Raw genomic sequence first — 26,272 nt, 5'->3', positions numbered from 1 at the left:
ACTGAAGTCCAAAATTTATATTATGATTGTGAATTTAAAAATACAGTGTTCCACTCTTTATTTCATTTTTTCCCAAAATTCTCATGTTTTGGTTTCAAACCCAAAGTTAACAGTCACAAAATAAAGCAACATGACTAGAAAAGAATTTGTGTAAGGAAGTTTAACAAATAAAAGTATTCTATGTGATGCTGAAATGATTTTTTTACTGTCATTGTGAGCCTCCTTTAAGATGTCCCTGAATCCAAAACTGGATCAAGCAAAACCTCAATCACTTTTTGTTTCCCATTTCAGCTTTCTCATCTGTTGAAAACATTATCATTTAACAACAGTGCTGGAGATAAAATTTCCTTTGATCAGGAAGGCTCTCTGCTTGCAAGATTTGATATCATAAATTGGGTCACATTCCCAAACCAATCTTTCATTGGAGTGAAAGTTGGAAGGATGGATCCATGGGCACCTCCACACAAACAACTTACCATTAAGGAAGAAGAGATAGTATGGCACCATGGATTTAACCAGGTTAAAAAAAACCTCTTATTACCATTCGTTGAAAGACTTTGGCTACCTGATTTTTTTTCATTGATCTTCATGCCATTAATTCCAGTGAATGTAGATTGAAATACATTTCCTTCCTCTGAGGAGTCCTATATCAGTTCTTCCAGAAAATGTCATATATTCCTGATAAGAATTCTCTACTTTTTCCTCAATGTGCAGCCAATTGAGGAACTCAAGAAAACGGGTCAGAAAATTTAATCAAGTACCTTTAAGTTTTTCCTTGGTCAGTATTAGCCATAAGCAATGTGATACTTTCTACCACACTAAGACATTTCCATTGATTATTCAGAATTCCAAAATGAGGAATTTCCATTGTGTAAAAACACCATTTGGAAATGCTGATAATTATGTGATTGTTATTGTGAAACAGAATTATACCTCTCTCGGAAGAATGATATTTTCCCCCAACTGTAGAAATCTCAGCTAACTCAGTTATTTAATATTAAGGAATATTTTTTTTTATTTCATCTTGAAAAATGTTTAAATATGAATCATTCTATTTAGAAACTAAAAAAATGTCACTGCTTGGAACATTATAACCCAAGCATTAATGTTTCTGAGCCGATATCTTTGAGGATGATCTTTTTCATCTTACCTTGCCAACAGTCACAACCTATCTCTGTGTGTAATGCCAATTGTCAGCCTGGTTATCAGAAGGAAACAAAGGAGGAAGAACCGTTTTGTTGTTACAATTGTGTGCCTTGTCCAAAAGGGTGGATATCTAACAAAACAGGTGAGATGAATAGGTAAAAGATTAAACAACAGGATTATCTTCCTTTCACACAATTCACATTTTCCCAAGCTGTAAAAATCTCAGCTAACTCAATTATTTAATATTAAGGATTTTTCTTATTTTGTCTTGAAAAAAGTTTCAGTAGGAGTCCTTCTACTTAGAAACTACAAAAATTCACTGCATACCAATATGTAACCCAAGCATTAATGTTTCTCAAACCAAAATTTTGAGGATGTTCCTCTTCATGTTGTCTTGCCAACAGACATAACCTATCTCTGTAGGTAATGTCAATTGTCAGGCTAGTTATCAGGAAAAAAAGAGAGAATGATTGTTGTGTGCCTTGTCAAACAAAATGGGTGAGGTGATAGCTAAAAATAAACAGGTTGAACAAAAACAACTACAACAAAAAGCTACAACAAAAAACTAATGCAACATCTTTTTCTGTAGCTGTTTTCTCCCTTTCTTATAATATGAATAACCACACTCTGCTTGTCTATATAGTATCCTACATGTGTGTTGAGAAAATGGTATGTAAAGCCAAAGAGTTGTTTAACCACTTCTTAATTAGGATTACTAGAAAATCTATTTATATTAACTGGTAACCGAATAATATTAGTCCCAGTGATGTTCTTCCCACCTAGAAATAAGTTTCAGCACAAGTAAAATGGGGCAATTTTGGCCAGAAACTTTCAACTATTAGCTTGTATCCTAGTTTTTCATCTGCTGGAACAATACTGCCCAGGAGGCATCAATCATTCTTTTCATTCTCCTCGGCAATGGTTATCTTTCACAGTATTATTTATAAATATCATGAGTTCCTTTATTATCCTTGTACTTTAAAATATTTTTTTTAATTATTCTTTATAATTGCTTGGTTTCCATGCAGATCAGGAAATAATGTAAACACAGAACACTGCCTAAATTTGTCATTTTTGTTCAGGGCACAATTTATACGATTGAATGTTAAGTCAGATCAACGAGAGACAGATTGTCATATAAAAAGTGATGTTCTTTGTTCATTCTAAATAATAGGCCAGATATTAGGCCATACACATACATACACACACAAAGACACTCTCTCTCTCTCTCTCTCTCTCACACACACACACACACACACACACACACACACACACACACACACACACACACACGTATATACAGGGCTTTTTTCTCATAGAACGCCCAGAATGGAGTTCCGGCACCTTTTTTGGATGGAACCTTGTAGGCTAGGCAAGGTGGGTTGTATCACATGTGTGAATTCTTGCACCTTTTTTTTTTTAGAAAAAAATCACTGTCTATATATACACAAACACATAATGTGATTATCGATTCCACTTCTACTATATACTAACAGAAAGAATTAAAAATTCACAGATTGTTATTTTTTCCTTTTAATTTTGTGAATTTTTACAGATATGGACAATTGCTTTAAATGCCCACAGGATCAGTATGCAAACAAGGAACAGAACAGATGCATTCCAAAGGTTATTAGCTACTTGTCCTATGAAGAACCATTAGGTATCAGCATAGCCATTTGTACAGTCTTGCTGTCTGCTATTACTGTTCAGATCTTGAAGACATTTTGGAAGCATCACAATACTCACATAGTGAAAGCCAACAATCGTGACCTTTCCTACCTTCTGCTCATCTCACTTCTGCTCTGTTTTCTTTGCTCATTGCTCTTCCTTGGAAGACCAATAACAATAACATGTCTTCTTCGTCAAACTACCTTTGGAGTCATTTTCACAATGGCAGTTTCTTGTGTGTTGACAAAAACTTTTATTGTAGTTCTGGCTTTCATGGCCAAGCATCCAGGATCCAAGATGAAGAAGTGGACAGGGAGAAAACTGACCATCTTCATTGTTTTTTCTTGTACTTTTCCTCAAGTAGGAATATGCGTTGTGTGGCTTGCAACATCTCCCCCCTTCCCAGATAGTGATATGCTTTCGATGAGTGAAGAAATTGTTCTTCAGTGTAACGAGTCATCACCCATCATGTTTTATCTTGTTTTGTGCTACCTGGGCTTGCTGGCCATTGCCAGCTTCGCTGTAGCTTTCTTTACTCGGAGGTTGCCAGACACTTTTAATGAAGCCAAATTCATCACTTTCAGCATGCTGGTATTTTGCAATGTGTGGCTGACTTTTGTTCCAACTTACCTGAGCACAAAGGGAAAATATATGGTCACTGTGGAGATCTTCTCTATCTTAACCTCCAGTTCTGGATTGCTGGGTTGTATCTTTGCTCCCAAGTGCTACATTATTCTATTGAGACCTGAACTGAACAAAAGAGAGCACTTAATCAGCCATAAAACTTGAAGATTTCTTGAAGATTTCAGTTTTCCAGTGGCTGCATCATCAACATACTGTAACTAGAAGATATTTAAGTGACAAAGCCTTGTATATTCATGATTTATATTGTTTGTTTGTTTGTTTGTTTGTTCCTTCCTTCCTTTGTTCCTTACTTCCTTCTTCCTTGTATACTTACCTTACTTTTTAACTAACTTGTTTACTTCCTTCCTTCCTAGTTTTATATGTTCGCTCTGCTCATTTTCTGGCACACACACATATAGAGGTGATAATATGACATCTAAAACAACTATGTCCTTTTGAAAATGGATTTACAATTTCTATAGTATACTGCATGCCCAACAAAGCTGAGCATCCCAACAAAGCAGAGCCAGAGTTTGGGCCAAATGTTGTATACATTTGGCCCAAAGCATATGAAAGACATGACTACAGAAAAATAAAAATATGGTGAAAATTACAGCTTTTATGTTGGAATCCCTGGGATAAATACATTCCTTTGACATTATTATTAATTACTGGTTCCAACTAGGCCAGGATAGCTATACTATAGTTGAGATATGGTCAGCAGATAAAATTAATCTGGTTTATTGGGCCACAGGTTCCTGTTTTAGTTTTCTCCTCTTCAGTTTGCTGTCAGTATTTTTTTACAAGGGCAATATCAGTAATAAAATTTATTTGTATTTTTGGGGGAGGCATTGCAGATGATAGAGGTATGCCAGTAAATACAGCTGACATATGTATTGGGGTTTAATATTCCTGGCTAGATAACAATAATATTAAAAAGTACAAATAGTACAACTATCAGTTTCATGCCTCCAATTCATAATATGCAGTTAAGCTCCATCCTCAGTATCTTAATGCCTGCCAAGAAAGCATATCTTCAAGGATTTTCACAATGTTAAGAGCATGGAGCCAGATGGATGACATGTGGAAGGTTTTACAGGGTAGGGGTGGCTATGGAAAATGCAGGTCTCCCAAGCACTTCTATATGGCAACATTTAAGTAATTAGTCACGGAGCATGCCCACTTTATCCAATTTGTTTGAATGAGCAGATATTCTCAAAATGTTTTGCAACTAGCATTTCCCTATGCCATTTAGATGTTAAAACTGATAATCATTCCTTTAATTGTGTAAGAAAATAAGCTTGCAGCCAATGCAGCTGTTACAACAATAGTTTAACATAGGCAAACTGAATGGAACACAATATCCTATAAGCTACCAAATTCTGGATCATTGTAATTTGTGCTTGGACTTCAGGGGCTAAGCTATGAAGAGCTTGTTCAATAATCCAACTATGGGGTGTCCAAGGCATGTCAGAATAACTAAAATATCTTCTCCACTTTTTTCTTTGATGAAAGGACAAAATATGACCAGGTTTATATACATGGTTCTGGATTGTATTGAAATAGGCATTGTAAGATTTAATAGTAGTAGTAGTAGTAGCAGTAGTAGTAGTAGTAGTAGTAGTAGTAGTAGTAGTAATAATAATAATAGTAATAGTAATAATAGTAATAGTAGTAAAGTTGGAAGGGACCTTGGAGGTCATCTAGTCCAACCCCCTGCTCAGGCAGGAAACCTTACACCATTTCGGACAAATGTTCAAGTCTGTCCAGATCCTCCTATATCCTAAGCCTGTCTTCTGGAGTGTTGGCTATTCCTGCCAGCTTGGTGTTGTCTGCAAATTTGATGAGTTCTCCATCTATCCCCTCGTCCAGATCATTGATGAAGATGTTGAAGAGCATTGGGCCCAGAACAGAGCCCTGGGGCACCCCACTACACACTTCCCTCCATATAGATGTGGTTCCATTGAGGACCACACACTGAGTTCGGCCAGTCAGCCAGCTACGGATCCATCTGGTGGTGATGCTGTCTAACCCGCATTTTTCTACCTTATCAAGTAGTAAGTTGTGATCTACTTTGTCAAATGCCTTACTGAAGTCCAAGTAAATTATATCCACAGCATTCCTTTGGTCCACTAATTTTGTCACTTGGTCAAAGAATGCAATAAGATTTGTCTGCCATGGTCTGATTTTGACAAACCCGTGTTGGCTTTTTGTAATGACCTTGTTTGCCTGTAGATGTTTGCTGATTTGTTGTTTGATTATCTTTTCCAGAATCTTCCCAGGTATTGAGGTCAGGCTGATAGGTCTGTAATTTTCTGGATCCTTTTTTTTTCCTTTTTTGAAGATGGAAACTACATCAGCTCTTTTCCAGTCCTCTGATAGTTCAGTGGTTCTGAGATCACATCTGCCAGTTCCTTGAGAATTTTCTTGCCTATCTTAACTTGTATTTCTATTTTGTTTTTTTATGGCACTATTTTTGATAGGTTGGTCTGTTTTTTCCCTTTGTGTAAAGACAGATGCGAAAAACGAGTTAAATAGTTCTGCTTTCTCCCTGTTGCTTGTCACCTTCTTGCCACTTTCACCCACTAATTGATCAATCATTTCCTTCACTTTTTTCTTGTTTTTTTACATGTTGAAGGAAGCTTTTTTTGATATTTTTGACTTTGGTTGCAAAGCCTTAGTTCATTTTGAGCCTTACCTTTCCTCACTTTGTCTTAAAGTACAAGTTGCAGCTGTTGACACAATAAGTTTTGTACAGGTATAGCTCAGGCACCAGTTGGGCACATTTCTATAGCTGGGGGACTTTTAGTAGTCATTTTTGCCATAGACACCTCAAGAATGGACAACTGCAATTAGTTTCTTAAATAAGTCTTATAATCTGTAATTGGTCAAGGAGTCAGTTGTGTGAGAAGAGTTATTGACAAGTCATACTCATGTGTTGCCTGCTTCACTATATTAATTCTTGTTTCCCTCCTGATTCTAACTCAAGTTTCTCTTTATTTCTTTATCTCTACAATTCACATGACTGGTCCAATAGCTTCAACCTGAATATAAGAATGGGCAATTAAGAATATATAAATTCTTTTCAATCAAAAAATATCATCCAGTGTAGAAATGCTACTACATTACAACAACTGCTGCCAATGGTAGCATGTCTATTCTTATCTTGTCTTATCTTGTCTTGTTTTGTCTTATTTTGTTCTTTTTGGATGTTCCCCCACTTTTAGAGATTCAAGTCCACAGACTTAATGGATGAGAAAAGGTTATCTTTAACATCTTTTGGATATTATGCAGAAAGTCACTACATTATTAATATTATAATTACTGACAATAAAATAAAAAGAATTTAGGAATTGTCTTCTTTTTTAAAAACAAGTTTTATTGGTTTTTTAACTTTTATAATGAGGTGCTCTAGAAACATTGTGGTGATGGGGTAATCAATCATCAAAAGACAAAGTCATATATATATATAAATCACATTAATACCTTAAACATTCCCTCTCTATTTCCCTCAAATAGTATAGCATATTTAAAATAGTCCATTTCTAGATTACATTTTTATAAATCCAAATCCTGTTTTTAAGCTTTACTAATTTACAATTACCATAATACAATTTAATCTTAAATAAACATATTATTAGCACTTTGGGTATCCCTTCTAAAATACACATAATATTCCAACAATAACATTCAAATATTTTCAGATGTATTCTAATTCTTAATCTAATAAATCATTAATTTTATCACAAATCTCTCTTATATTTTCTTCCAGTACATAATAATTATCCTAGTTAAAATAAAAACATTACTCTCTCTATATATAGTCTATCAATCTATTTCTATATCAAAACAAAACAAAACACAAAATCCTTTCCGTCCATTAGGTAGAATTTAACTCTCATCCAAATAATTATCATAGCTAAACGACACATATTATTACACAAAATATCATCTTACTAACTTAACATACTCAATTGATTGTTAAATCAGTCCAAATCTCTGAAGCCTCTTCCAATTTCTTATTCTTGTTCCATTATAGAATAGTTTTCATAGGTAAAATTATTTCTTATTTCAGAAAGTATATTCTTATTCTATTTCATATATATATTCTACTTCATAAATTCTCTCACTTCTAATTCTAGATCTTAAACCTTAAATCAATCCATGCCTACAAAACCTTTTTGACCCATTATATGTAGTTTTAAGGCTTTTTTTTCAGTCTTATTCTGGCTTTCTTTTTGTGCCAAGCCGACTTCCATAACAGAGACTCTATTTCAATAGATAGATCTCCCTTTATTCCTTGTGATGTCATTTGGGTCAATGGAAGATGTCCCATCCTCTGTTTTAGGAGCCTGACTCCATTGAAGTTAAACCCTTGTTGCTTTAAAAGTTCAAGTCTCAATGTTTGGTTCAGTTGAATAAAACATTCAGTTGTATCCAGTTTTATGGTTAATGGTTGCTTATCAAAGTTATCATCATTCTCAATAAGTTGTGTTTATACATCAATTCCTGTCGTTTTTGGAGTTGTGTATATTTTGATTAAAGTTACCTTTTGGTCCTCAGAAGTCTCAATAGGATGCTTATAAGGTAATATAGATTCCTCTTTAATGTAGGTTAATTCCTCTTCTGGTTTATTTTGGCCTATAGGGTAGTCAATTAAAGTCTGAAAGTCAGTTTGAAGGTTTATAGTGAGGTTTCTTATTTCTGTAGTAATCTCTTTTATTTTGGTGCATACTTGCTCCATTTTTCCAATATAAGTTTACAGTTTAGTTGTAAATAGGGTTTCTCCATTTCAGTAATAGTTAGAAGCAGTCCTTTTATCTTTTAGTGGAGGCTATATTTAATCACGGTTAACCAATGTCCACCCCCACAGTTTCTAACAGCTGCAAACTTCTTAATCTTTTCTCTTTTACAGTAGTTTGAGGGTCAGACCAACCTCATCTCCAAACATATTCAGGTAATTGCAGTATTTAGGTTTCACCACAAGATGACCTCAGTGGGTTACAGATTCTTTCCCAGACACCAATAAAACGAATTTTCCTTTTTTTAATAGAAAAAAGCCCTATAAAAGAGTTTTTTAGGGACCCCAGTTAGAAGTTAAAGGCATTAAAGTTAATTATTCTGTCCTTTTATTCAGCACTTTTCTTCCCACTCAGACAAATGCAGCTCTCTTAAGGCAGGGGAATAGTTCCAAGAGGGCTTTTTACAGGCAAAAAAAAAATAGGGTGAAGAGCGGAAAAAGAAGGATCTCACCCAGATCATCCATGGTGGTTCTTAATGCTTAGATGTTCTTGTGACTTTTGGTTGGTGCAGCTAGATGATCGGCCATCTTCCAGGACAATCTTTGCTCCGTCAGCCCTAAGGAGTCAACTGGAGCCACGGGAGAAGCTGCCACCTTCTCACAGTCACTAGCAAGCCCCCTCATTGGTGGTTGCCCCTCCAGGGCAACTTTCAACTCCCTTTGGGGGCTACCGGAGAAAGAAAATCAGTGCAAGTCTCTTTGCACTATCGCAAACGCCACGAACTGGAACCGGAAGTTTTCTAAAGCTTTATGCTGAAGATCCAGTATTTTCAATTTTGTAATTTATACCAGTGCATGTTTACTTGCTTTTTATTTTATTTTTTTTTCTATCTTTGAGTAGAAAAAACTGAGAAAGAATGAATGACCCAAGGTCAGTCAATTCTTTTGTGCCTAAAAGAGGACTAGAACTTACAATCTCCCAGTTTCTAGCCTTATGCATTTCAAATTATTTAAACTCACTCTTCAAATGTAATAATTTTGTTGGTTTCATACATAAAACAGAACTACAATTCATAGTTTCCTGGTTTTTAACCTGATACCTCAGACATGTCAAACACAAGGCCCGCGGGCTGGATGCTGGCCAGGGAGAATCCAGATTTGCCCCCCCCCAGGGCTGTCCCAGAAATGGCAAGGGACTGGCCCCCGCTTCCCAGCCCTGGCCCACCACAACCCAGCTGGGTGCCTTGGAGCAAGCGCAGGAAACAGCAAGCGCTTAGGGGCTGGTGGTGTGCAGCAGCACTCATTTGCTTTAGGCCACCCCTCCCCTCCCAGCTTAACCCCGTCAGGCCCAGCCAGGAGTGGAAGAGGAGGAGGCGGAAGAAGCCGAGGTGTTACAAAAAAGGAGAGCTTACCCCATTCTTCTACCCTTCTCTTTTTTTTAAGTTCCTCCCACTCCATTCAGGTGCAGCTAAGGAAAAGGATGAGGAGGAGAAAACAGGAAGAGTGTGTGTGTGTGTGTGTGTGTGTGTGTGTGTGTGTGTGTGTAAGAGAGACAGAGACAGAGAGAGAGAGAGAGAGCCAGGAGGGGAAGAGGAGGAAGCCGAGTTTTACAAAAAAGGAGAGCTTCCACCTTTCTCCCCTTATTAACCTGTGTGTGTGTGTTTTGTATGTGTGTGTGTGTGTGTGAGAGAGAGAGAGAGAGAGAGAAAGAGAGAGAGAGAGAGAGATTGAGCCAGCAGGGAGTAAACTCCCTTGCAGAGTAAGCAACTTACAAAAAGGGGATCTCTCTCTCTGTCTCTCATACACATACACATATATACGGGAAGGTGGTGTGCAGGCGGCAAGAGAGCAAACTTGCAGATTAGCTTTGTGGTCTATTCTTGCCTCCTCCCCTTCTTAAAATCCAGCCAATAATAAAACTCTTTGGATTGAATGAGAAGTTAGGAATTGGTGTGAGTTGAAATTAAAAGACCAAGTCAACTCCCCCCCAAATTATTTTGTCAGATGACATCTTCATCTGCTCTTTTATAATTTAATCCAGCCTTACCCAAACTAATATATTTTGGATGTCATGAACCACAGTTTCCATCATCCTGTGGCTATGCTGGCTAGAAATGCAATGCCTTATTTTCTCTGCAGTATGCGCCTAGGAGGCAATAGGTCTGTGGGATTTAGATGTATTTAAACATTTGTTTCTTCTGCCTAATTTATTAAATCAACATTTAATTTGAAATTAAAAGTTTCTGAGAAATCCAGGGTGGTTTACAAGAAAACTCTTAAAAACAGCTATTGTAAAGCATCACTAGCATTGCTTAAAACAATATTAGAAGTATGTATTTTAAGAAAGAAAAATAGTAGTAGTAATTTACTTAGTGCTGTTTGACCATAAAATGTGTTGTTGTTTTACATATGTCTGGTTGAACAGTGTGTTTGGAGTTGCCTCTAAATGGGTGAGGGTTGCACTGTTCATGTTTTCTTGGGAGAAAGTTTTATAATGAGGGTGCTGTCTCTGAGAAGGCTCTGCTTGTGGCCACTGTTTTATAAACCAAACCAGGGGGACCATCTGGTCTAAATGGATGGTAAACATAGATGATTAGGGGGCTGGAGGCTAAAACATATGACAAATGTTTGTGGGAATTGGGTATGTCTAGCTTAGTGAAAAGGATTAGGGGTGGTGACATGATAGCAGTGTTCCAATATTTGATGGCTGCAACAGAGAAGAAGGGGTCAACTTATTTTCCAAAGCATCAGAAGGCAAATAATAGATGGAAACTAATCAAGAAGAAAACCAGCCTAGAACTAAGGACTTGTGAAAACAACTAACCAGTGAAAAGGTGTGCCTTCAGAAGTTGTGGATGCTCCATCACTGGTGCCTTTTAGTAGAGATTGGATATTCCATTGTCTGGAATGGTATACGTCCCCTGCTTCAGCAGGAGCTTGGACTAAAGACCTCAAAGGTCTCTTCCAACTCTTATTCTTTGAGAGAAGTGCTGCCAACTTCCCGCTCTCTCCTTGTCCCTTCCTGGGTGCAGAGAGAAGGAGGGAAGGAAGGAGGGGAGGGAAACAGGAAAAAAAGTAAGGGAGGGAAGGAAGGAGATGGGAATAAAAAGGAGGGAGGCAGGGAATAAGGGGAGGGAGGAAGGAAAGAAAGAAGGAAAGAAAGAGAAGGAAGGAAGGAAAGGAAGGAAGAAAGAAAGAAAAAGGAAGGAAGGAAGGAAGGAAGGAAGGAAGGAAGGAAGGAAGGAGAGAAGGGAAGGAGGGAGGGAGGAAGAAAGGAGATTGGAGTAAGAGGGAAGGTGGGAGGGTCTTAGGGAAGTCCTGCTTTAGCACTTGGCCACTAGCAGCCCTGTTGCCCTTTTGCCTTCCCCTGGTGGTCTCCCATCCTATCACTGAAGATGCTTTGGTTACAAAGCCAGGTTTCTTCACATGGAGAGGGAGTGGGCCTCCCTCTGACCCACCCACTTTGTCCTCCTGAACCCACCATGAGCAACCTGGCCAAGGAGAGTGAGCATAGCAGCAACAGCATTGAGGAGGAGGTAAGTGCAGCTGGGCACTTGACCTCCACTGCCCAGGGTTCTGGGCAGTCCATACCACTGTCCAGGGGCCCCGTGCACAGCTTGAGGCTCAGTGAGGCTCCTCCAGTGGACCATGCCTGGTGCTCACCCTGTCCCACCCACCCTTCCCCACCCTTATATGCGCCCCATTCCTGCCCAGGCCTGCACAGGTGCCCCTGACGTGAGTAACATGGAGCTGGCCATGCCCACCCAGTAGGCCACGCCCATGCCATCCACACCCACCCAGCCCCCCAATGGAGACCACGATGCTGATGCAGCCCTCAATGAAATTGAGTTTGACACCCCTGATCTAAAAGAAATAGAAAATAAATATCTAAAATAAATTACTTAAATGTCTTCAATAACAATATGAACCAACCCACTGTAATAAGATTCACCAGACAACTCACTGTAATAAGATTCACAAGACAACCAAAGCAAATGTGATATCTTTGTATTTTCCTGCTGATTAATTTCTCTCTTTTGTTTAATTCAATCCTCAATAAAATAACATAGCATTTGGAAGCAAAGCTGCAACCCAGCAATCCAGCATTTAAGATTACTATCTCCACAGTCACTATATTTTTTCCTTTGATGTTCATGTTTCTTGGAGCAAAAGTCATCCATACACTGCAAGACACTAACATGCTGAAAATGATGAATTTATTCAGAAAGTTTAAAGAAAGTCATCTCTTTCCTGGTATATCACTACAGAACACTCTGCAGTATTTCAACTGGATAACAGATCCCCACATATTGAAATGAAAAAGCTTCTTCTTTGGCTACATTAAAATCCAAGGAGATTGTGGATTTATTTTCCCAGCCTCAACAGATGCAGATTCTACTATAGCTGAACTAATTAAAAATAAAACAGCATAGTAGGTCCCTGTAGTGGCATCACAGTTCACAGCAATTGAGAAATCTCTCTGTGTATCATATTCAGGGAAAAAATGTGATCTCAAGACAGCTTCACTTTTAGTGGAAGCAATGGCCATGGTAGAATCTGTTCTGTTTCAGAAGAAGAGGCATCGAGACGAAGCAACGAGTTCCAACAGTTCTCCTTTATTGCAAACACCAATAGAACATATTTTAAAAATGGTGTGGCCTCCTTTTATAGCCCCCAGGCATAATATCTTGCTGGCTAATCATTGCAAAGGATCTTTCCCTGCCGTACATGCGTGCACAAGGCTGGGAGCAGCCTTTCTTGTCCCAGGCATCCACACGGTCTGCCCTGGGCCAATAGCTGCAGCCTGCCCCCTTGTCTAAAATAATAAGGCACACTTATTATTTTAAATACTCCAACACTCCATTACATTGCTTATGTTGCATCTATATACATACACAACACTACAGTCTTGCTACAGCCATGCTCCCCACTCCTCTTGAGCTGCATTACTTACCCAGACTACTAGGCCTGCCCATGAATTGACAAGGACCGTACATAGTCTTGTAAATATTTGCGAGGACCTTTGGCCTGCCCTGATCTTCTCATGGCCGGTGGGTACCTAGCCTGCCAGCTTGCCTGCCAGGCTAGGCAGACCAGGATTTTGTTGCCCCAAGGACCCAGGGGACCCACCCAGCTGCTAACTGGCTGGATCCGCTAAATCCAAGCTAGGGTTCCTTGGGGGAGTGGAATTCCCCAAGTCCAGTGGTGGGGTGGAATTCCCCAAGCCCACAATGGATTCCTCTTGGGAGCACTGCCCCTCAAGCCCTAGACCAACAGCTGGAGTGGCCTGAGTGGCTGATGTGCCCCAATACCCCATGGCCCCCATGTATGTGCCAGAAGTGCCAGAGGCTGGAGCCACCTCCATGGCGAACCCCCTTTCTGCAGACTCCCTGTTTGGAACAATAGCTGAAGCCTGGGGATGTTGGAGACACCATGGTCCACAATTGTCATTTGGTCCTCCCCCCCCCGACAGCAGAGCCAGGAGCAGAAGAGTTGCTGGGAAGCCTCCAGCGCAGTTGGTCAATGTGACATTGGATCACACAACCATCGTCCAAGTCCACTTAGTATGACAGCGGCCCAGAGACCTTGCATACCACTTCTGTGACCCAGAGATGTTCTGGACCATAGTTCCTTGCCCAGACCGGAATGCCCACCTGTAGTCTCCTAGGTGCCCATGGCTATGACACCTGTGAAGCCACCTGGTCTGGCTGTGTTTGCACCCAGTTTTGTGATGAGGCAGCAACCCCAGCGGAGTTCAGCTGGGCTCTTTCCAGTAGCTGTGCAAGGTGTGGTGCGGTGGCAAAGAAGAAAGTCCGCTAACCTGTGATGCCAGTTCCCGTGAGTGATCCTCTTTAAGGCATCCTTGGTTGTGCACCATCCGTTCAGCCTGGCTGTTGGAAGCTGGATGGAACAGTGCAGATGTGACATGCAGAATCATGTTGGCTGGAGGAATGCCTTGAACTCAAATGATATGAATTGGGGCCCATTGTCAGAGACAAGGACATCTGAAAGTCCAGTGTGGCGAAAATCCCTCTCAGCACCTGGATGGTCCTAGCAGTGGTAGTGGAGGAGACAGGCATGACCTCTAGCCACTTGAAATGGCTGTCCATGAGGATAAAGAAGAATTGCCCCTGAAAGGGCCCAACGTAGTTGATATGGACCCTCAACCATGGGGTATGAGTCTTCTCCCACATATGAACTGGGGCCTGGGGCATCTCCGGCCTTGACTGTTGACAAACAATGCGTGGACCCGGGCCTCAATGTCCTTGTTGAGCCCAGGCCACCAAAGATGGCTGCGCGCTAACGCCTTCATCTGGACTATTCCCGGATGTCCCTCATGCAGAGACTGCAGGACTCTAGTCCTCAATGAGGTTGGGATTACTACCTGGCTACCCCATAGGACACACCCCTTGAAGGTGTAGACCCGTGGACCTGGTCCTCAATGTCTTTGTTGAGCCCAGGCCACCAAAGATGGCTGTGCACTAATGCCTTCATCTGGACTATTCCCAGATGTCCCTCATGCAGAGACTGCAGGACTCTAGTCCTCAATGAGGTTGGGATTACTATCTGGCTACCCCATATGACACACCCCTTGAAGGTGGAAATCTCGTGCTTCCTCTGCCACAAGCTCTGGAATTCTGAGCCTGGACATGTGTCAGGCCATCCAGACAATGCCCAGGTCAGCACGTGTGTTAGCATGTGATCAATGGCTGTTTCTGCAGCCACATCCCTAGCACTGAGGGGAGATTCAGGCAAGTCCTGAATAGACAGGATGCGGTTGGCAGGTGCTGGATCTGCCTCTATCTGCTGTAATGGCAACCTGATGAGCCCATCTGCATGGCCCATTTCTTTGCCTGGCTTGTGAACAAGTGTATGGTCATATGCAGACAGGAAGATAAACCACCTCAGCATTCATGGGGATATTATTGTGGGGTTTGTTTGTTCATTGTGAACAAACCAGCAGTGGCTTACGGTCTGTAAAGACCGTGAAATGGCAGCCATATACAAAGTCATGGAACTTCTTTATACCAGCCACTATGGCTAAGGCTTCCCTATCTATCTGTGCATAATTGCATTCAGCTGATGATAGGGTTCTAGAGTAGTGTGCTATTGGGACTTGCATTCCATCAGCCTTCAAGTGACTTAACACAGCCCCAATCTCATAAGGCAGCAGTTCTCAACCTGTAGGTCGTGACCCCTTTGGGGGGGGTCGTACGACCCTTTCACAGGGGTTGCCTAAGACCATCGGAAAACACATATTTCTGATGATCTTAGGAACCAAGACATCATTCCACATCCGTCTCCGCATGGCCTCCTCTGCCATTTGCAGAGAGAGAGGTAGAGAGGCACTTTTGCTTCCCTTCTCTCTCTCTCTCTCTCAGGTGGACTTACTTCTTGCAGGGTTCCTGATTGGCCCTGTGCTCTACCCTCTGGGAGAAGTGCAGCCAGGGCCTCATGACCTTGGAGCTACCCAGGGAAGCCCCGGGATCCCTGCTGGGAGTAGCCCACTGGAGGCTCCACTGAACAGGCCAGCCCTCCCACAAGCCGTGGCCCAAGGGAGACCAGCCCCTGCAATCCCCAGCCAACCCGACCATTGGCCCCGCTGGCCAGGAAGGCACGCTGGAGTCCAGGCTGCCGGCAAGGAAGAAGGAGATGCAGCAATAGTAGGAGAGGAGAGCCTCCTCCTGGGGCCCCACACTGGTGGCAGCTTTCTTGCTCTCCTCTTCCTTCTCTCCTTCTTCCTCCAGCTGCCCCCAGGCGGCTCGGGCTGGCACTGGGACAAGAGGGGTGCTTGGGGGGAGCAGCTGGGCTGGCAGAGGGGCTGGCAGGGGCTGCACAGCACCAGCCCCCTCCACGGCTCCATCGATGGGCAGAGGGTGAAGCCGGGCAGCGCGGAATCCTGGCTGGGGCAGTGCTTCCTCGCCCTCCACCTCTCCTTCTTCCTCCTGCTACCCCCCCAGGCAGCTTGGGCAGGTGCTGTCCCCACCGCGGCTCCATCGATGGATGGAGGGCGAGGGCAGGCAGTTTGGAATCCCAGGGGGGTGGCAACCAGGCCGAGGGCAGTGGGGAGCCCCGGCGATGCAGCCATGCCGCCACCGCTGCCACCAGAGCTGCTGCCTCCCCTCCTACTCCCCCTCCCTGCCTGTTTGGCTGAGGATGTGGCGGAGTCTGGGCCAGGGGTGACAGGGACCCTCAACGATGCTGCCATAAGAGAGAGGAAAGTGAGAGAGAAAGAGAAAGAGGAAGAGAACAGAGAAAGAGAGAGAGAGAAAGAGAGATAGGAAAGAGAGAGAAAGATAGAAAGAGGGGGAGAGGAAAGAGAAAAAGAGAGGAAAGAGGGAAAGAGAGAGGAAAGAGGGAGAGAGAAGAGAGAGAGGAAAGAGAGAGAAAGAGAAGAGAGAGAGGAAAGAGAAAGGAAAGAGAAAGAGAAAGAGGGAGGAAAGAGAGAGAGAAAGAGAAAGAAGAAAGACAGAGAAGAGAGAGAGGGGAAAAAGAAAGAGAAAGAGAGGAAAGAGAAAGAGAGAGGAAAGAGAGAAAGAGAGAGAGAAAAGAGAGAGAGAAAAAGGGAGAGGAATGGTGCTTCTCCAACCAGGCTGAGTAGAGTCGGCGGAGCAGCCTTCCTGCCTCCCTCCCTGGCCAGCTGGATGGGGGGGTGGGGGTCACCACAACATGAGGAACTGTATTACAGGGTCATGGAATTAGGAAGGTTGAGAACCACTGCCATAAGGGGACGCATCACAGGTGATGCACACCGGCAATTTCTCGTTGAAATGCGCTAGGACCTCATTTGAATAGAGCAAGGCCTTGATCTCTTTGAAACTCTTTTCATGTACTTGTGTCCACTGCCAAGGGGCCTTTTTGTCCAAGAGCTGGTGTAATGGCTCGGCCATTGCAGCCTTGTTGGGAAGAAATGAGTGGTAGAAGTTTAATAGTCCCAGAAAGGCCGGAAGTTCACCCTTGGATTTGGGACTTGGAGCCTGCTGAATTGCTTGCAGCTTGGATTCAGCAGGGTGAATGCCCTGAACATCAATGCGGAATCCTAGAAACTCAGTGGAGCTAACCCTGATCTTGCACTTGTCTTGCTTAAGCTTAAGCCCCGCTTGGCGGAAACGTAGCAAAACAGCTCTCAGCCTTTCGGCTAAATTGTCAGCTAAGTCCCCAGCGATGAGGACATCCTCAAAGTATAGGCAAACACTAGGGATATTTCAGAGCGTTCGCTCCATTACACTCTGGAAGATGCCAGGGGCCACATTTACTCCAAATTGCAATCTTTTTACCTTGAATGCCCCCCTGTGAGTCACTATAGTTTGGGCCTTAGCTGTTGCCTCATCAACTGGCAATTGTTGATAGGTCTAAACCAGGTCAAGCTTAGCAAAGATCTGCCCCCCCCCCTTGAGGGAGGCTAGAATGTGGCTGACCATTGGTACCGGATACGAATGCTGCTGCAGCACTTTGTTAAGCATGCATTTGTAGTCCGCACAGATTCGGACTTCACCATTGGCCTTCAGTGGTGTAACTATGGGGGTTTCCCATGGACTACTGTCCACAGGCTCTAAGATATCCTGCTGAATCAGTTTATCCAGCTCTGCATCTATTTTACCCTTTAAGGCAAAGGGCACCCTGCGTGGTTTGATTCTATTGGGGCTATGGCTGGGTCAGAGAAATAGGAGGGCCTTTGTAGGAGCCAAGTTCTGGACTAAACACATCTACAAACTTCTTGCAGACCCCAGTCAGGCCTGTTGTTTGCACGCTGTTTATTCCAGTCACCTGAATCCCCAGGGCCTCAAACCAGTCGGGTCCAATGAGACTTGTGCGGTCTCCTCCAACCACAACTATATCTAGTAGCCCCTCAAAATTCCTACACTGCACGTTAAGCGTGGCCTCCCCCCTCACGTTGACTCTGGAATTTTGGAAATCTGTGAGGATGAGGTTTGACAGCCTTAGTTTAACCTGTAGGCCGCTTCTGCTGCAAACCTTGTTAAAGGTGTCTAGGGAGATGATCGATAGAGTGGACCCTGTATCCAGCTCCATCAACAAGAGGACCCCTTGCAACTTCACGTCGATGTGAAGCTTCTTCTAAGTGGCCTGTGGACCCTGTTCTAAAAATGCTCCTATGTGACATGCAGAAGCCCACCCTGTTCTGGCTGGGGACCCTGGTACCTTTCTGAGGTATTCTCCTGGGTAACATTCCTTCTGGCAACCCAGACAGACTGAGGCAATGTGGCCTTGCCTCCCAAAGGCCCTGCAGATGGCGGAGCAGAAATGGCAGTCTGCACGGCGATGGCAGTCTCCACACCCAATGCACCAAGTGGATAATGCTGGCTGGGCCTTCCCTCTGTGAGGCCTTCTCTCTGGAGTCTGATGCAGCTGGTCCACTTCCAATTCTGGATCCAGTTTGGATTCTTTGTGAGCAATCTCTTAATTGATGGTGGCTGGAACTTAAGGGGGCTTGGTGAGCCGCAAGGACTTCACCGCTCCACCTGCTGCCTCTTTGGCTGAAACTTCCCTCAAGGCATCTTGGAATGTGAGGCCTTCCTTCACGAAGAGCTTCTGCTGCAACTCCCAGCTTCGCAGGCCACAGACCAGTCGATCTCTCAGTCTCTCCTCCAAGTCCTTGAATTCACAGGGCCTAGCTGCTTGTCGCAAGGCCGCAACAAATTCTGCAGACTCACCAGGCCTCTGGTCCCTCTGTTCGAATGCGTGTCACCAGGCAATCACTGAGAGCTTGGGTTCAAAATGTTCTTGCAGCATCCTCTTCAAGTCTGTGTAGGCGATTGATTCCAGTGGTGCTGGGGTGACCAGATTCTCTGCAATCTTGAAGGTCTCTTGCCCACACACACACAGCAGCGTGGCAGCTTTGAGGTCATCTTCGCAAATTTGATTCACCCGGAGGTAGTTCTCCACCCAGGCCACATACGAGCTCCAAATTCTGACAGCCAGCCTATCTTTGCCATCATTGGAGCTCAGGACTTCGTCCACACCTCGTGCTGCAAGGATTGAGAAGGGGCCCCCTTTGCTGAGCTCACCTTCAGCATTTCTGTGCTGGCAGGCTGAGCCTCGACCTCCAGGCGCCACACTTTTCCGAGCTGTGAGTCAGCTTGGCTTCTTACTTTGTTTGCCTTGCAGGCATCCCACCTTTGTCGGCAATGTTCTGTTTCAGAAGAAGAGGCATCGAGACGAAGCAACAAGTTCCAACAGTTCTCCTTTATTGCAAACACTAACAGAACAGATTTTAAAAATGGTGCAGCCCTCTTTTATAGCACCCCTGCACAATACCTTGCTGGCCAATCATTGCAAAGGATCTTTTCCCGCCATGCACATGCACGCAAGGCTGGGAGCAGCCTTTCTTGTCCCGGGCATCCACATGGTCTGCCCCGGGCCAATCGCTGTAGCCTGTGTCTGCCAGCCCAGGACATAACAAAATCAGTAGCCAGGTGGAAAGATCAGCACCTCAATATTTAACTCTGGATAAAGCAGAGTTATTGGGATCACCCATTATGCTCCATATGGAAACAAGACCACAAAATGTATATCCTACGTAACTGGGGTATGTTTATGTCACTGATCTGAGATTAAGAAAAAAATGTATACAAATTTTGTTTAAAAGTATGAGCTTTTGTGAGTTGCAGTTTAAACCTATTGTAGTTAATAAAATTAAATAAATACAATTGGTTATTTAGAAAAGGAATTATCAAACCCATTCTGATATTTAGTCACTATATCAAGGTACAATTGCTTTTATGTCTGTGGTCTGAAATTAATGTCCAACATTGCTGGATACATTCCTAGGATCATAAAGTTACAAGGGGCTACAAGTAATTGGGCTAGCAGCATAACTGTAATGGAAACATAATTTTTTAGCTTTACTAAGCATCTGATATTTATGGACAACATTTCAGGGTCCTTGGTGCTCTCTGAGCTTGCTTGTTTTCTTCCACACAATTCATTACCCAAACTAGATTTCATCATCAGTGCTAGTAAGGAGTGTTGTTTGCTGTCAGTTTATATTCTAGTGACTTGCCTGTCAGTCTTGGTTGAAGTAGTCTTAGATATTCTTTGATTGGGCTGTTTGCTGTTGGCTTCTTTGCAGTTTCTTGATTGGGGTATAGTTTGCTTGATTATTGGTCTGATGTTAATCTATGCCAGAGATGTCAAACTCAATTTCATTGAGGGCCGCATCAGCATTGCGGTTGCCCTCAGGGGGCCAGGTGGGTATGGCCAGGGTGGGTGCAGTCTACTGGGTGGGCATGGATGGAGTGGGTGTGGCCTACTGGGTGGGTGTGGCCAGCTTTACACCATTCACCTCAAGGGTACCTGTGGGGGCCTGGGCAGGAGTGGGATAGATCTGAGGGTCTCTGGCAGAAGGGAGTGGGACCAGGGCATGTGCCAAGGCATGCTCCACTGGAGGAGCTTCACTGTTCCTCTTAGGCCATGCGGGGGGGGGGGATTATGGAGCTAAGACTGAATGCATTTCAGCATAGATGGCCACCACAAAATTGTACATTGGCTCCCGGCTGGCCTGGGCTAGGGCCAAGGCAGAGGGGGCCGTTCCCTCACTGTTTCCAGGATGGCTTTGTGGGCCACATGAAACCACTTTGCAGGCCGCATCCAGCCCCTGGGCCTTGAGTTTGACATGTCTGATCTATGCTGATCTGGGTGCTGATTGTTCATGGAGGGGATGCTTAGGTCTTTTTGTTCCTTTTTGGGCTGGGTAATAATCTCTTTTGTATAGTCTATAGATGTTGTTAATGTCTATATGAATATTGATGACTGATCTGTCAGAGTTCCAGGCTTCTAGAAATTCCCTGGTGCTTTTGGACATGGTTTGGTCTAGGATGATCAGATTTTTCCAATTGAAACTATGGTTAAATCTGTCTATATTTTTTGATATTAAAGAATTTTCATCATGTCTTTTGACTGCTGGTTGGTATTTGTGGATGAGTTCTGCCAATCTTCTGCTTGTTTGTCCTACCTAGTGGTTGTTACAGTTCTTATATGGTATGTTATAAATGACTCCTGTTTTTTTTCTTCTGGGGTTGTTGGGTCTTTCATCTGCTTGGGATGTTTTGAAGGGCTTTAGTTGGCTTGTGTGCTATTCTGACTCCATCTGGTTATAGTAGTCTGCATTCTTGATGTTTGGCAGTGTAATTCTTTTTGTGTTGGTTGTGCTGTATTGAGTGGTCAGAGATTTTTTAATAAAGTTGTGTGGCTATCCATTTTGTTGGAATATGTTATATAAATGCTCTATTTCTCTTTTCTGCTGTTCTGGGTTGTTGCAGTATGTTTGGGCTCGTCGAAATAAAGTCCTTATGCAGTTTCTCTTGTGGGATATTGGGTTGTGGAGCACCTGAAGGTTGTCATGCAACATCTAGAAGCCATTGCACTTCAACAAGTACAACCCAAAATATGGATCAGATGACACCTTCACCATAATAAAAAAGGACCAATTAGAGAACACCCACAGAATCATCAATAATATTTTTAAAGGAATCCAGTTTACTAAAAGAAGAAGAAAATGACAACTTGCTATCCTCCCTGGACATCCTAATCAACAGAAAGCACATTAGCAAACTAGAAACACAAGTCTACAGAAAAACCACTCATTCTAACAAGATGCTCCACTACTAAGTCAACAACATAAAAAGTGTTTGTGCACCTGTGGGGCTATTCAAAATGCAGGGATTCACTGCATTTTGGAGCTCTGTGTGCAGTCACTTTTTTCTGAAGGGAGACTTGAGAGTGATTGGAAGGTCTGTGTGACTGCCAATGAAAGGCTTCAAAAATAGAAAGAAACACTCCATTTCTAAGTGTCCCATTGGCAATCACACAGACTTTCCAATCTTTCTCAAGTCTCTCTTCGAATAAAAAGTGTTCGAATGGCAGCAGCTTGAACTTCTCCACTCCATCTGACTGGAAAGAAGTGGAGGTGCATAGCAGGATTGCTCTCAATAAGGCTGGCACACAAAATGAGCAGCACACCCACATCTACTTGAGAGCAATCCTGCATCTTCAGTTTCTTCCATTCAGATGAAGCAGAGAAACTCAAGTGGCTGCTGCTGCTTAGTGGGGAGAATGACAAGGAGAGGAGTGTGTCAGGATTTTTGCCACCGGCAGGTCAGGCAAGGAGTATGTAGGGCAGGATGAATGGCTGTCTGGGGAGGAGAGATCATGGCTGCTCGGGTGGTTGTTGCCACTGCCACCATTAGCAGGTTGGATGCAGGTGCAAGGGGACTCATCCTGCGATGGCTCCCTGCTTAGTTGAGGGCTTCATTCTTGCCCTCAGATTGAGGCCAACAAGCAGCATGCCTGGGCCAGAGACGGCATTGGTTCCTGCACCCAGCCGATTTCAATTCCATACTTTGTCACATAGGCATGCAAATGAAGCAAACACTCCCCTACCCCTGAATGGAAGCTTCCGGGGGCCATGATCCCTTTTGCAGAAAAATTGTGTTTGAATTCATGTAATGTTATGGCACCCAGGAGCTTACATTGCACTTCCCCTACAGTTGGAATGATTAGCAGAGTAAAATCCACAGGGACTCCTTTCCTTCCTTCCTTCCTCCCAAAACAAATCTACCCAAATCTGCATTTTCCTGCAGTTCAATAGGTAATTTCAAGATTCATTCAATTCATTTACTATGTATTTATAAAACTGAATGTATTTTGATACAACTTAGTGTTATAAAAATAATAAAGGCAGGAAATCAATAAATTAATATATCAGTAAAGTCCAGATAAAATGGAGAGGAAAAGAGAGGCATAGAGCTTGCGGCTGCTTAGCATCTAATGGCTGTGAATAGTCTGATTATAGTATTTTGCTGAAGTGTCATTGTACTTAAAAATAATAGGAGTATTCTGTGTTTTTGAATAGTATATGGAGTATATCATCCCTTAAGATTTCAATATAGAGTGATACACATTACATATGCCATGTCTCCATATATGAGAAGTGTTCTAGTGTTCATTTCTTTCATTAGATTTTTGATGCAATTTTAGATATCTGAGATGCAGCAGCACCTAGGAAAATAGATAACGTTCTCTACAGTGTTTCACTCTATAGAGAATTTTTCTCAGAAAATTTAATATGACTTCATTAACCATTTTAAACTCATACATTTCAACTGACATAATAAAGAAGTTTTAAACTGTACCCTCAGGTATTTAATCCATATTAATAATTTGTAAACAAAGCATCCAAACTTACTCTCTATAGGGCCTATTAAAATATAGAAATGTTATCACTTTCCCAAGAGAATTATTTCCAGTCTCAAAATTTTCAGCCATTACATGGAGACAGATATCCACTTAAGTTTTCTCAGAGGTAGTTTGAATTAATTGAAAAAGTAGGGTTAATTGGAACAGTAGATGAGATCTTCTGGGATTCAGTGTATAAAAGTGTTAACATTTCAGAGTAATGTTATTATGCTATAAACTAGCATGACTTAATTAATGCCTATATACCGGTAACAAACAATATTCTTTTGTGATAAAAGAAAGTTTTGTCAGTTGAAGTAGTGCAGAATTTGAAATGAATATTGTGCAAAGAGACAAAAATTCACAATGCACAATACAATATAATTTAAAACTTGTATCTTTGCTATTAACAGAATGGATGTATTCCTGATCTTCATTCAATTTTGGTAATTGAAATGAATTATTGCTTTAATTTGTGCTAAGAAAAAAAATGTGAGAAATATATCTAGGACTAAATAAGAACCCATGGACCAAATTCTGTTCTTGCAAGTTTGAATCTTCACTATGAAATTTTATATATTTCCTCCCACCATCAACAATGCTTAGATTTAATTAAACATGATTATTCTAAGTAGGGCCACCAGATGTGGGCTGCAAGAATCTGAATGATTACCACTAGATGGGAACAAAACATACAGAAGATATAGCTCCATTTTTATTTTTTTATTTTTTTGCAACTTACATCTGGTAGTCCTAACATTAATACCAAATACATTACAAATGAAATGATAAACAAAGACCATGGTCCATGATTATGATACATATTATCTCAGGAAAAAGTCTTATACAATTAATATTAATTGATCCAATTAATATCTACTGATTGAAATGGAAAGTATTGCCATTGATATAAAACATGCACTGCTTTCCTGTTTTTCTTTGTTTTCTTACTTGTTGCTTCCATACCTGCTTCCTTGGCAAGCCTAGCCTTATATATACCATTGTCCTCAAGCAGCGGCATTCACACCAAATCATGATGTCAAAATAACATCAGGTGCACAATTATTTTATTATACATATCTCATTATGTCTCTGTAGTATTTGTGTGATAATATTGCCAAAAATGTTGTTTGCCCCTCTGTGCCCTCCTATGGAGGTCCGTAATATTAATAATATTAACTGTAATTTGTGATCTTGATTTATACTGCATCTAGCTATTATTGCCATCTTTTTTCCTTTTTTAATCTTCCTTAGTTAGTTCAAACAGAGGCATCTTCAATAGCTTATTTTTATGTCTGCCACATACAGAGTAAGAGCAATGAATATGATGGTCATACCTTTGGTGCTTGGAAATGCAAATCCTGGATTATCTTTAACCATCTTCAGATGGCCACAGTCATGAATACTATCCCTCTAAAAGAAAACTATGGCAATCCCTTAAAAAAAAATACAAACATTTTTCTCCCACAAATTGTCCCATTTATGAAATAAGGAAAGAAAATAGTAGGAGTTGTGAAAAAATCAATGAAATATATCAGAATATTCCAATTTGTAACTTCTTCCCTGGGTTGTTGGGAAACTTAAGTATATAATCATTCATGTGTTGATTTGTGTATTTACTGTGTGTTATGTAAGCATGAATGTGTACCTTCCACTCTATGTTTGTGATCAAACTTGATAATACTGTACTTTTTCAAGGTTCAAAAAGTTAGAAATTGTATTATATATGGAAGAAGGAGATAGCAATAGCACTTAGACTTATATACTGCTCCATAGTGCTTTCACAGCACTTTCTATGCAGTTTACAATGTCTGCACATTGCTCCCAACATTCTGAGCCCTCATTTTACCAAGACTGAGTCAATCTTGAGCCCCATCAGGATCAAATTCCAGACTATAGGCAGTTTGTCTGCAATGCTCCATTCTAACTGCACCACAAGAGCATCTGGAAACACATTTCAACCATTTTTGTTCATTTTGTGGGGAAGGACTCATTTAAATCAACTTTGGAGGAATTCTGTTTGTTTGATAGAGAAATATTTTTTTACTAGAATTCTTTATATTCTTCTAAAAAATTCATTATCTGTAAATATTTTACTATATTCATCTTTCCTACTGTAGTTATCTGAGCCATTAAGGTGAAACAATACCTGAAAAGACAATGCCCAAATAAATAAATAAATAAATATATGCAAATTATTTTTTATTGTATTATTGAAAGAAAAATCTTCAGGTCCAGTCCAAGCCAGATACAAAAAAAATGGAGACTGCTTCAGAAAAGAAGATCTGGTTTATTGAGTTGCCAGAAACTTCAGTGACACAGCACGTGTCTGTGGAGTGGTGACAAAATGGAGCTTGGGATGTTGAGTTTTTATACCTTCTTGGGCTTTTGTGTTTGGAGTTGTTCTTGTTTGAGGTTGTTCCTGTTCCTGTTCAATGGACTTTGACCTGAGGTTCAGTGTGCCCTTTTGGTATTGTAGTAATGGTGGGTTAATCCTATTATGTCCTAAAAACAGGGCTTTTTTGTCATAGAACACACTGGAACAGAGTTCTGGCACCTTTTTTATTATTATTAAAATTTTTATAAACATTTTACAATAAAATCCCTCCCCACGTCTCTCCCTCCCCCCTCCCATTAACCCTCCCCCCCTTCCCAGAGCTGAGTACAGAGCTAAAAACAACAAAAAAGAACATAAAAATTAAATAAAGATCAATCAATTATACATAAATCCTAAAAAAAAATTTAAAACCCCTTTAACTCCATTACAATAAAATCAACAAATCTAACCATAACAACTTTATACAATGTTATTCAAAAGCTAAATAATACTTTCTAATCCCATATTTGTTCTGAACAAAATTTACCCATCTTTTCCATACAGAGTTGTATCTCTCTTGT

At 41.6% G+C, this 26,272-nt stretch overlaps 1 protein-coding gene across 1 annotated transcript in view; it reads left to right on the top strand.

Annotated features, from left to right (window-relative positions):
* Positions 1-3,603, top strand: part of LOC120319962 (vomeronasal type-2 receptor 26-like) — a 47,322-nt gene extending 43,719 nt beyond the window's left edge. The window contains exons 6-8 of the mRNA XM_039369364.1: positions 292-519; positions 1,162-1,288; positions 2,702-3,603. Coding sequence (XP_039225298.1) covers positions 292-519; positions 1,162-1,288; positions 2,702-3,603 — 1,257 coding nt within the window. The remainder of the gene's footprint in view (positions 1-291; positions 520-1,161; positions 1,289-2,701) is intronic.
* Positions 3,604-26,272: the final 22,669 nt, after the last annotated feature.

This window comes from Crotalus tigris, unplaced genomic scaffold (genome assembly GCF_016545835.1).
Source record: "Crotalus tigris isolate CLP2741 ecotype Arizona unplaced genomic scaffold, ASM1654583v1 scf7180000021055.717220, whole genome shotgun sequence".
Classification (NCBI taxonomy): Eukaryota; Metazoa; Chordata; class Lepidosauria; order Squamata; family Viperidae; genus Crotalus; species Crotalus tigris.
Note: the sequence above shows the minus strand (reverse complement) of the source record. Positions and strands in the feature narration are given on the sequence as shown.